The following is an 11,651-nucleotide window of genomic DNA, read 5'->3' as shown; positions in this document are numbered from 1 at the left end:
GCCACCCCATAAAAACACCACTGATGTTCACCAAAAAAAAACAAAAGGTGCTTCACTATGAACACGAGGGGGAAAATGAACCATCAATGATTGCAAAGAGATTACAGTCTAGAATAAATAGAAAACAGCGCATGGAGCAATGTGCTTTTTTTAAAAATAGGGGGAAATAATCAGGAAAATATACATTTTCACCTTGCATGGGATGTCAGTTTCCCTCAGTAATTATTTGGTAAGTCGCATCATGATAATACGACTCATTCTAATTTTGAGAACCGCACATGGCAGGGGCCATTGGCAAAAACAACATTTAACATTAGTCATGGCTTTATCGACACTACCTGAGTTACAATTAATAATTCTGTATTTATCAACTTATTTTTTTCTGAAAAGTAACAGCCCAGAGCCATTCTTTCAAGGAGTTTCTCGTCAGTACATATATCTCTCTCTAGTAATTATAAGATAAAAGCAATTAGTTTACATAAAGTGCTATTAATCCACATATTAACCAAATCATATTTTCTCCAGAAAGGAAACCTGGACAGTTTCTTCATCATGTTGAATAATCAAATCCTGATTTGGTGATGAAAGTGATATCACAGCTGGCCAGTTAGTAAATTTGGGCTCCTTAGACTTAAATAGATCTTTCAACATGAGCTCTTTTGTGTATTTAAAAAAAAAAAAAAAAAAAGCACTATAAAATGAAAATGCACCTTAAACATTGTGAACAAACAAATGAACTGCAGGCCACATCAGCTTCTTGGGTGAGTATGCTGTAGCCCCATATAAACCCATTTCACACTATTGCACACTGGTTTGCAAAGGTAATCCACAGTAAACCATAACAGCACAACTCATTTCAACAGTTTAACAATGTGGGTAGTCAGGGAACCTAGATTAGTATTGCAATGTTTGTTGCTGCTGGAATCTTTGTGTGGCGGTGAGCAGTGATCTCATTCATTTCCACCAGCAAACATGCAAGAAATGCCAATAGGACCAAAACATCAAAACAAAATGCTGAGTCCAAGAAAAAAAGAAGTTGTAAAAAATGCAACATGTTCATTTGATACGGAGTAGAACTGTTCCACAGACAGAAACGCCAGCAGTATAATGTGTATGGACATTCGGAGTCTTGCTGCTATACACAGAAGACCTTACTGGAAGCAATGTCTCTTGCAACCTATCACAGTTTATTCCTAAACTCAAAATTCAAACATTAGAATCTGAATTAGAGAATAGCCTGCGCTGACTTGACAATAATCTGCATGAAATGTATAAAAAGCTTTGCGATTAAAAGTTTTTAATGGAAATGTTATTTTAAAATTGTAGCACACCTGCAATAAAAAAAAGTTTTAAAAAAAAGGAAATGGCGCAACACTTCTGTACCTGTGCTCTGGGGTGATACTGCAGTGTACATAACACACCCTGTTAGGCCAGATGGAACAGTATGAAAGAACAAGCAAGCATCTCATTTCTGGGCTCTGGTTTTTCATAAAGGATTTAAGACAAGGTTATCTCTTCTTGGATAGGGCCTCACCTGAGCTTCCACCTAATTTATGATTTAACAGGACTCCAAATATCCTTAAAACATCAAGGCATTCTTTGCAAAGTGTGTTCTTCTTTCTTCCTTGATGAATTCCAGCTTGCACAAATGTATGTATAATGTCTAACATATCTACAGTGAATTCATTTGAATGCACGAAGAAAGAAAATGACCAAGGCAGCCCACAGTCAGACGGCTGCCGCAGTACACCAGGATAAAGGCTTAGGGAGGTGTGGTCCATTACACCTTTCTTTGTTGAAATCCCAAAAAATCGTCCCCAACGAGGCATGACAAACAACGACCACAGCTCAAAGCTGCAAGCATCCATCCGTCATGTAGGGGAGGCACCGATCTACTTTTACGTCGAGAGAGAGAGAGAGAGAGAGAGAGAGAGAGAGAGAGAGAGTGTGTGTTTCTGATGCCACCAAATAAGTCTGTTATTCCACCCAAAATTCCAAGGAAGTGTGTCATGCTAAACTGTCAATGTTTCCACAGCTGTCACTTCATCTATCCAAGACGATTTCTGATTTCCAAGGTACACAACTGCGGTGCCCAGAAGAGAAGAATGCAAGTACTGCAGAGCATCTAGGTCACTGATCAGGTCCATCCTTGGCCTTATCATAAACCACTACTCTTTTTGGATCTACAGCAGAGGGGGGGAAGAGAGGAGGCAAAAAGGTTGGTTATTCAGCATGATCACAGCCTCTGACACTGAGAACATTTATGGATTTAAATCACATTCTTGCCAGTTTTACAGTACATTTTGCAGGCAAACTTAGAAGTCAGGTACGTATAACAGTGACACTAGCTTGAAATATCCAACAAAAGCAATAGTCAGACCTCACTGATTTATCAATAGAATACTTCCGTTCTAGCTTGTTAGATATTTGGCAAACAGTCTCAAAACATCACTAAACCCACTTGATAAACAGTTCACAGGACCATAAGGCAGCAGTACATCACACTTCCTTTTACTTAGTACCAAAACAAACAGCATTTTGACTTCCAATGATTCACTGTTGTTTAATGTTAGTCCATGCTATACAGCTACAGACGGGTGACAAACTAAAGGAAATGCCTAAATAACAGTGGTCTTTTCCAGGATGACAGTACATCTACACGAGGGATCACTGAATGGTTTGATGCATATGAAAATAATGCAAATCATATGAACCAGATCTAAACCCAGCTGAACGCCTATGGGAGATTTTGGCCTGAGGTGTTAGTCAGGATCTCCACTACCAAAACACCATGAGGTAATATCTTTAGGAAGAATAGTGTTCATCCTTCCAGTTGAGTTCAGAGATTTGAGGAGTCAATGCCAAGGTGCACATGGCGACACCCTAGTGAGAAACTTTGTTTTCCTTTTGTCACCCATCTGTATCTGTTCTCCAGAGCCAAATCAAAGGCATTAAATAGTATTTGTGCATATGCTTCCACATGGCCCAACTAGATTGAAAAATTTTATTCATGCATCCTTATAGTGATGTATAGCAATAAGTTAGATAAATAGGTCTTTCCAAGCAGGTTACTGGTATTTATGTCAGTCACTGGTTGTACACATGTGCTTATACTTTGATTGTAAACCCCCCCCCCGCACACACACACAAAGCCTTGCACAACTTTTATGAGCACTGTTAATCAACTATAACAGGATATTACCAGAGTAATCGCAACTCCAGTAAAAGAAGCAGATATCAATCTTTGGATTCAGAAGGTGCAACTGAAGTAGTGTCTACGTTTCAGCCACATTTTTTGATATGTGCGAGTCAACAACCAATATGCTCCTACATTATTCAGTCCAGCTGCATACGCTGCCCACGTCGGGCTCATGTACCACTCATGCTTTATGCACATAGCTGTGACCCAAGGCGTATTTTCATACTTTTTTACAGGTATGCACATAAAAAGCTCACTTGCATCCACCAAAATAATCACATAAACAAGTTAAAACACATGACCCATCTATTGCATCAATCCTACTGAACATGCAGTTCTTTATAAAGTGTGAAGTTTTCATTAGCTGCATTTTACCACGGGTTGGATACTTTGTAATGTGCCCAGTAACTCTCTCATTATCTACTATTTGTCATAGTTATGGACCATAGTTTTCCTTTCCAAACGTATTTCTGTAGCCTCCTCCCTGTGCTTTTTGTACATCAAACACTTCCAATGTGCGAGTGAATATGCATCGACTGTAGACACAAGGATGAGCCTCTCAAAAGCGGCATGCCAGATATTATGCACTGCACACACTATGCGATGTAGACCCAGCTTTAGTGTGGATCTTGCATGCTTTGATGTAGATTATGTGCTGCAAGAGCTGCACAGGCACCAGAGTTTTGAAGAAGAAAAAATAAAAGTATGCAAACAGCTTCAAACTTTACAACCATTGCAAAGAACAAAGGTCATGATAACGTGCTCTGTAAATTACTTTAAAAAGAATAAAAATAGCATCCTTTCATTTTTCTATAATTGCATCCCATTTGGATCAGAACATTTAAAAAAATAAATTAAAAAAAAAGACCAGCAAGTTTACCTTGTTTTTGCAAGTTGCAAATGGATTCCATTTCTGTTGAAAGAAAATAAAATGCATATTATTTTAGCATTTTTATTATTTGGTCATGAAGAATAAAATGGAATATTGATCTCCAAAATATATAGCATAAGGACATTACGCATCATTTCATACACTGGATACATCAAATCTCATGAGACTTGACATTGTTATAATCCTTAAAATTTTCATAAAACAAAACCCCATTTTTCATATTACTACATGCATTTTTGTGCAAGTTATTCAGTGTATTTACATTCTACATATATGCTCTCTATATGCAATACATTTCTCATATTTGTTACACTGCCCTACTGTCATGAAGTACTTGCACCTTTCTCAGCATAAAATCACCTGTAACCATAGGTGCTGCCACATTAATAAAATTTTAAGGATTACAACTTTAATGGTTGTATAAATCCATCTGATATAGTAGATAGCTAAAATTACCTTTAGTGTGATAGGTGACAGCAGCTTTAACGTCAAAGGACCCCCAGCTACACCTTCTGCCAGTGTCTTTACAGTGGGCCTGTTCTTTAGATGAGCCAAACAACACAGTGGTTAGCTGGCTCTGTGCAGGCCTAGCACCATTGTCTTTACTGGGGGCTGCCACAGCAGAAACTGCACCCTTGGCCTCAAGTTTTGCCTTTTCCTGGCCACATGGCTGCAGCTTGTTCTCTTTCTCACTCATTACACAAGCAGGAGAACAGGCATTAGACAGAGTACAAGGGACACAAGTCCTTTTCTCAGGGTCTTGAGCCAAAGTACCAGGCTCTAAGAATGATGGACTAACATCAAAGCAGGGCTGGACAGCCTTGGCTGCATCAGCCTGACACTCACTTTGAGGTGTGACTACAGTAGTTGTGTCCCCTGTGTCCTGCATATTTTCCCCTTCTGGAGCCAAGTTGGCCTCAGTGATGAAACAAAGCCCCCACTTATTGTGGAAGATGTCTCCCAAGGCTTTCTGATTTGTCTGAGCAGCCGGGTGGTCAAGGTGACGAGCACTAGGGAGCACAGGTTGCATATTTAAAGGGCAATTTAAAAGAGGACACTTCCTATGCTCATATGCTTCTCCATCCGTATGACTGGTTGAGGAGCTACAGTTACTTTCCAAAGGACATGCTACATTGTCGCCACTTGGGATAGATGGCGGTGGTGGAATACTACTAGCAGCAGTATTAAAGAAGGTAGTCACTGATGGGCAGCCATTTCCGTTTCCAGAAACAGGACCATTAGTAAAGCTAGCTGTTTTCACAGCAGACATAGGGACCTGCGACAGTCTAACAGGAGGAAGCAGTGCCTCTCCTCCACCTTGAGCTACTTTGTTGAGGTTCTCTTTTACTTTACTTGCATAACTGATCTTGGAATCAATTTTAGCACTGCTATTGTCCACAGGAAATACTGGAGGGGGCTTGAACAAGGTCCAGGAATCCTCTTTAGAAGGTGAGGAAAGCCTGGTTTTGTGCCTTTCCTCAGTTTTTTTACTAAAGGTGCCAACTGCTTTGCCATCAGAGCTTTTCCTCTGAGTTTCACCCATTGAAGTCTCTGGCACAACAGCCCGTCTAGCTGCTGACTGAGCTTCTATTTTGTGGGCAACTCTAAAGCCATCAAGTCTTGAAGTCACTCCCTTCTCAGCTGTCTCAAGATCCTGTGTAGTGTTGCCCTGCTGCATGTCTTTCTCCTTTTCTCTTATCACATGATCAGTGTTCTTGGTGTTACATTTGGCCTTGCGTTTCTTCGGAGTAGTATATCCACCTTCAGAGCCACTGCCATCATTGTCCTTGCTAGAATAGCCATTTGTAATGAAGCCACAGTTTACAATGCCATTTTGAAGCAGAACCAAGTCTTTTTTATCCAAAGGCTGACCCTCCTGATGATTCAAATCAAGAGCCTTTTCCTTGTCATTTTTAAGGTCCATATTCTTCTTATGGTCCAATCCTTTGCTGCTCACTTTTGGAACAGGTGTGTACAGCTTTTGTGTTGATTTTTGCTTCACATTTGTACTACTTATGTGTCTGCTGCCATTGCTGTTGGGGGGATGTGACGTACCAACAGTGTCAGACCGATGTATATACTTCTCCCCCTCTTCATCACCGATGTTTACTTTTTTATTGCCTAAAAGGGGAAACAAAATTAGTTTACTGAAATGATAAAACACCAACTATTTTTTCCATGACCTTGCAAAAACTGCTCTCTTTTGTCAGTTTATCATGAAAAATGAAATATATAAAAAGATTTTACATGAACAATTTTGGGTGTACTATAACAAACATTTGGTTATACATTTATAATGCAATGACGAGCAATACATGATATAAATATCAGTGCCATTTCCTATGCAAACCACAAATTTACGCAACACAACTTTGATAACAATTCACTTCTGTTTGTAGTTAATGTTTTTGTCCATTCATCCATTAGCTATGCTGCTTATCCTGCAGAGGATCTCTGGACTGTGGGAGGAGGCTGGAGCACCTGGAGGAATCCCACACAACCTTTGTTTTCTGACAAATTATCCCAGCATCAATGATCAGTGTTGTTTATAGTTAACAAAGCTATATTATTGACCAGCAACTTTTATCCAAAAAGTTGAGAAAAAGATGGGAGAATTATCTGACAAGATAAAATATGTAATTCATTCCTAGTGTATGCTTTTAATGATACCTCCTATAAATTACAAGATGATCTGGGTGCTCAGTCTCTTAACAAGTGGAGATCTGGTATACAGTACTTCATAACTGTCAACTACATACTGGACTGAACTTGATTGTGTTTCTTTAGGATATCTGACATCAAAGAACACTTGTTAGAAGATGCTGAAAGAGGGCTCACAACAATATTAAAAATGCTTTTGGACTAGAGGTGAACCATAAATAGGTGCAATGCATTGCACAGAGGCATGGAAAGCTGCTGTGTAGACGTGGGATTTCCCAATCAGAGGTGCTGTCCTTTATCGTCTGCGGGTATAGCACACACAAGCCTCTGCATATAGCCTCGCTTCCCAGGTAGTTTCTCGCTTATTGGTAACAAAAGGTGTTGACACAAGTGCCAACAAAAGTAACGTTAAGGTGGATGGTTACAGTGACCTATGTTATATGTTCCTCTGCAGCAATCCTTATCTTTACCGACTGGTTGTGTTCAAGTTTCTGCTTGGCTTCATATTGACTGGACAACATGCAATATGCCTGTCAGAGATGGCTAGCGTTAGCTAGTGCAAACTATCGTTAACCAGTGGTTCATTTGACATAAACACGTTGGTTAGTTAACTATGCCATATAAGAGCCGTCCGACCTCAGCAACCCAAGTACATAAAATGCACGACAACTAGATACATTCAAGTGAGGCAAAATATCGTGGCTGTAAAAGACAACAAAAAAGATTCCTAACTAGCAGGGCAACTACAGCATTAGCTAGCAGTGATATTCTAACATGGCCGACAGGAAATGGCAGCTCAGAACATTCCAGTGGAGCCGGCTCGTTTTCCTAAGCTGGCCACAAAAACACACTGAAGTTAGTAAGCTATAACTATGACTACTGTTGAAGAAAATTCGCTATGCATAAAGTGAATACATTTAGAGCACACGCTGCTCCAGTATTAATGGTGCACTTAAATGGTTTTGCTGCATTTACAAAAGAAAAATGGGTGGTGAAACCGGCGCACAAGGTCAATCCCCGGTATGTCAAACCAGCACCAGCGACAACTGTCACGCAATGTCAGTTAGCCACTAGCTAACCTAATAGTTGGTTTCTGGTTTGACAGCGAATCGACCAACTACTCACCAGCCGTAACGTTTCTTACATTTTCCCGAACGACAGCACATAATGCAGAACTAGTAGCTTGCTAGCAGGCTAAGCCTTCAATCACATCAGAGTTCACATTAATTAGCAAATGCTAGTCGGCTCGCTGACATTAGCTGACTCAGGCTAGCAAGCGTTAGCTAACTTTTCCGGTTGGCCCAACCTGTTTTCTTCGTCGGCGTTTCCTGATGCTGGCGCTGGAAGTGGCTCGGATCATTTTTTAGACAAGCTGTAACGGTATGTTGAATAGAGTTTCTGTCTTCTCCGTGGTGGTGATATTGCTTGTCTTGTGCCCGATCTTTGGGCTGTTCCTCCATTGAAGTGTTGAATGTCGGACTTGTTCACCCTATATGTTAGCTGGGCAAGGAGAGAACAGTCCAATCACTACTAGGGTAAAACGGAAGCTATTTGACGCCTCTGTAAACGTCAGCAGTAAACGTCTAAAAATGGCACAGTTTTGGGTGGTCACTGCTACTAAATTCAGGTCTAGTCTTTGAGATGACACACGCAGGGAATATTTATCAAAACTTTTAATATACTGGCAGTTGTTTAAACTGTAATTCCACGCTAGAAAATAAGGGACAAACGATATGAAGTCTTTCTAGGGTGGGCAGTAACGGGGTGGAGTTCGTATTGGAACTAAAATCATATGACTGGAGGCTCTGCCACGTCTCCAGCCAGTGGACGCACTTTGGTGGAGGGTCTGGGGCAGACCAATCCCACTCGCAAAACGAAAATACCGTCTTCCCAGCTAGAATTTTTTTTGTTACAAGAACGTTCCCGTTACGTTATTACATTATTAGAAAAGGTTATTAAATGTTCTGGGAACGTTCCTTCCTATCTGGGTTATAGCAAATTCTATTCCCTGTCGTCAAACATTCTTAAGTCGTCGTTAAGTACTTTTAGCATGTCGAAAAAATCGAGTAGTATTGTTGTTCCTTTCTGCAGGTGTGCTAAAATGAGCACACAGTACAACCAGTAAGCTATGTGCACACATAAGTAATATGCACTGTGCACTTTTTTTCTACGAAAAACACATTTTGTATAGCCTACTCATACCTATTCCTATGTTGTGTGATGTAAAATGTTGATCTTTCTTGTTGAATTTATCCTATTTACACCTTACACATATGAAAATAACCATAATCTCCCTATGTCTGCCAGACAGGATCTCTTGTAAAGTATACCACCAATGCAAAATATAAACAGAGGATTAATGTAACTATATGCATTTAATCAAAGAATTTATTAATTATTCTCAGTAAGTGTCTAGATGGAGCAGTGGATAGAGTTTCCATCCTTTCACACTACTTAGTGAGTGAAATCATTTAAGGTGTTGATCTGGTTTAATAGTTTGTATTTAATAAGTCAAACAAAGAGCAAATGCTTACTGTTTGATTGGATTGGTGCCATTAGCTTGCATTGTTTGTTAGCCATGTTTGCAGAGCCTGTTGCAATTAAAAGCAATTCAGACTGCACATTAAAATCTAATCTAAGTAACAAATGAAATGTAGATAAACTGTGGTTTATTTGTTAGTTAATAACACATAAATACAAATAGTCTACCATATGAAATTGTATATTCGTAATTCTATATGCCAGAGTCAGTCTCAAACAACATGAGCTTCACCTTAGACAGTAAATTTGTGAAAATCATCTGGCTTATGTGGGCAAGTGTGGCATAGTGCAATGTTGCTGGCACAGGACATAAGAGAGGCAACAGCTCCTTCTTCTGGCTAGAAATACACCGTCCTTTGAATGTTCAGCACAGACACTAGACTAAAGATGAAGTGAAAGTTGAGGGATTAATTTTGCAGTCAACATAATGTTTTTGAGTTTTATGCTCATGCCTCCAGTATGGACTGTAACATCTGGTTACCCCATTACATTTGTGTGATTGATGAAGACAAGCTTAATGGAACAAAGCAAAAGACCGAGATAAAGATATATTTTGTATTTTTCAATATAAAATAAACAATATGAGACAATGCCTTTAATTGTGCGTGTGTTCACTTTAACAAATCCGATAACCCCTAAACAGGTATCTTTGTTATCAAACCTTATTCTGTATTTGTACCCCAGTGCCCCCTAACTCTTTAACAGTTCAGTATCAAGAATCCTCTCAATGTTCCTTTAATGCTATTTAGAAAGATAAGTCATCTGTGCAACTCATCTTTTCCTACTGTATATGCATGTGACAGCTATCTTTCAAATGAAATATTGATAGGACAGAGACATTTTTTGACAAGTTGTATTTTTAAAATGAGATAGGACCTATAGTCTCCAGACATGTGCACACAGAAATGTTAATAAAAACCCATGTAGTATGAGGTACTGAGCTTCAGTTATAGGAACAGTAAGAGGCGCTCCACATGAAAGTGGAGTGAGGATTGAAAGAGAAGTGTAACTGAGGGAAGACACATCTAGAGAAAACTAGTTCAGTGTGGGGTAGATGCTTCTGGCCTAGAAGTCATAGTTTGAAAAATGAAATATAGCTGTGTACCAATTAAGTGTAATCCTTGCATTTGCAGAGAGGGAGAGAAAACATTTTTTGCATTACATAAAATAAACAGATCTTTGAAACTGTGATCATACAAAAGAAACATATGATGCATTCGATATTTCAAAGTAAAGCATTTATTGACCAAAGATCAAAGAGTTTCAGATATATTTATTACTTAAAGAAAAAATACACAGAGATAATTTCTTCTCAGTGTGTAATTTACTACCACATCAGTACTGCAGACCCGAGAAGACCTTAGTCCAAGCTAAGCGCTACAGAATATCTTGGTAAATGTTCTCATGCAGCCTGAAACACCATTCTCACTACCAAGTGAGCCAATCTCAAACAAAGTGAACTGAACCTTTTTGATAAAATTATATATTTTAAATTAAAATTTCTATAGATTTTTTTCTGTATGGAAACAAACTGGAATAATACACCACTTTACTATTTAAATTACATTAACCTCTCACTCTTGTTGTAGGATTAAATAGGTCATATAAATATCTGGCCAGTATGTGTAAAACTGAAGACTTGAACTAATGGTTGAGGCAAGTAATTAAAAAAAGATACTCTGTATTTGGCTATGTGTGTGCCATGCCATTATATCAGTAGAGTGACAGCTAAAAATCTTTGGACAATGTATCATTTACTGCTTTAGGCAGTTAATACTTTTCATTTGAAACCCATTTAAAAATGGATTATCTCACTTTTATTAAAGAAATGCTTCCTCTTGGAGGGTTCAAAATGTAATTCCACAGATAAATATTATTTTAGTTAAAATAGTGATGTCATAAAAAATATTAAATCCTAGTTGTCTGAACCCCTGAAAGCCATTAAATAATTTGATTAATGTATTTCCTCAGCCTATCAATCATAGTCAAGGTAAGAAACAAACATGTTTTGTGTGATTCCTGCTTGTAGAGATAAATGTCTTGTCTCTGTGATATGAAACCTGTAGCTCTGGACACTTTTGGCATCAGTGAAATGCGTAAACAATAGCTGAGGGCTGTCAGCCTGTAAATGTTACAGCGAAGAGAGCAACATTTAATGAATCCAGTCACTTTATGGTCTCTTGTGTTGTCACAGTGTGGCATGAGTGTTTTCATGTTGTACAACTTTGTAGGTAAGCCAGTATAGAACGTTAAACACGAGGAAACTCATGGGGAAAACCGCTCGAGAGATAGTATCAATCCTTTTTGCCTGCTCCACAAAACGCCTGCGTATGTCATAGAAACCTAAACCAGGAGGTA

The 11,651-nt window shown here is 38.9% G+C and overlaps 2 protein-coding genes across 2 annotated transcripts in view; both read right to left on the bottom strand.

The window, feature by feature from the left end:
• Positions 1–688: 688 nt before the first annotated feature.
• On the bottom strand, positions 689–8,236 carry nufip2 (nuclear FMR1 interacting protein 2; the record flags this gene model as incomplete). Its single annotated transcript, XM_020598876.1, has 4 exons — positions 689–2,183; positions 4,080–4,112; positions 4,548–6,212; positions 8,059–8,236. Coding segments are annotated over 4 exons (1,929 nt in total), but the record flags the coding sequence as incomplete, so codon positions are not given.
• Positions 8,237–11,265: 3,029 nt separating this feature from the next.
• glra4b (glycine receptor, alpha 4b) overlaps positions 11,266–11,651 on the bottom strand; it is a 7,042-nt gene continuing 6,656 nt past the window's right edge. Inside the window, exon 10 of the mRNA XM_020598875.1 lies at positions 11,266–11,636. Coding sequence (XP_020454531.1) covers positions 11,482–11,636 — 155 coding nt within the window. The 3' untranslated portion in view covers positions 11,266–11,481. The remainder of the gene's footprint in view (positions 11,637–11,651) is intronic.

The sequence above is a fragment of the Monopterus albus genome, unplaced genomic scaffold, assembly GCF_001952655.1.
Source record: "Monopterus albus unplaced genomic scaffold, M_albus_1.0 scaffold39.1, whole genome shotgun sequence".
Lineage (NCBI taxonomy): Eukaryota > Metazoa > Chordata > Actinopteri > Synbranchiformes > Synbranchidae > Monopterus > Monopterus albus.
Note: the sequence above shows the minus strand (reverse complement) of the source record. Positions and strands in the feature narration are given on the sequence as shown.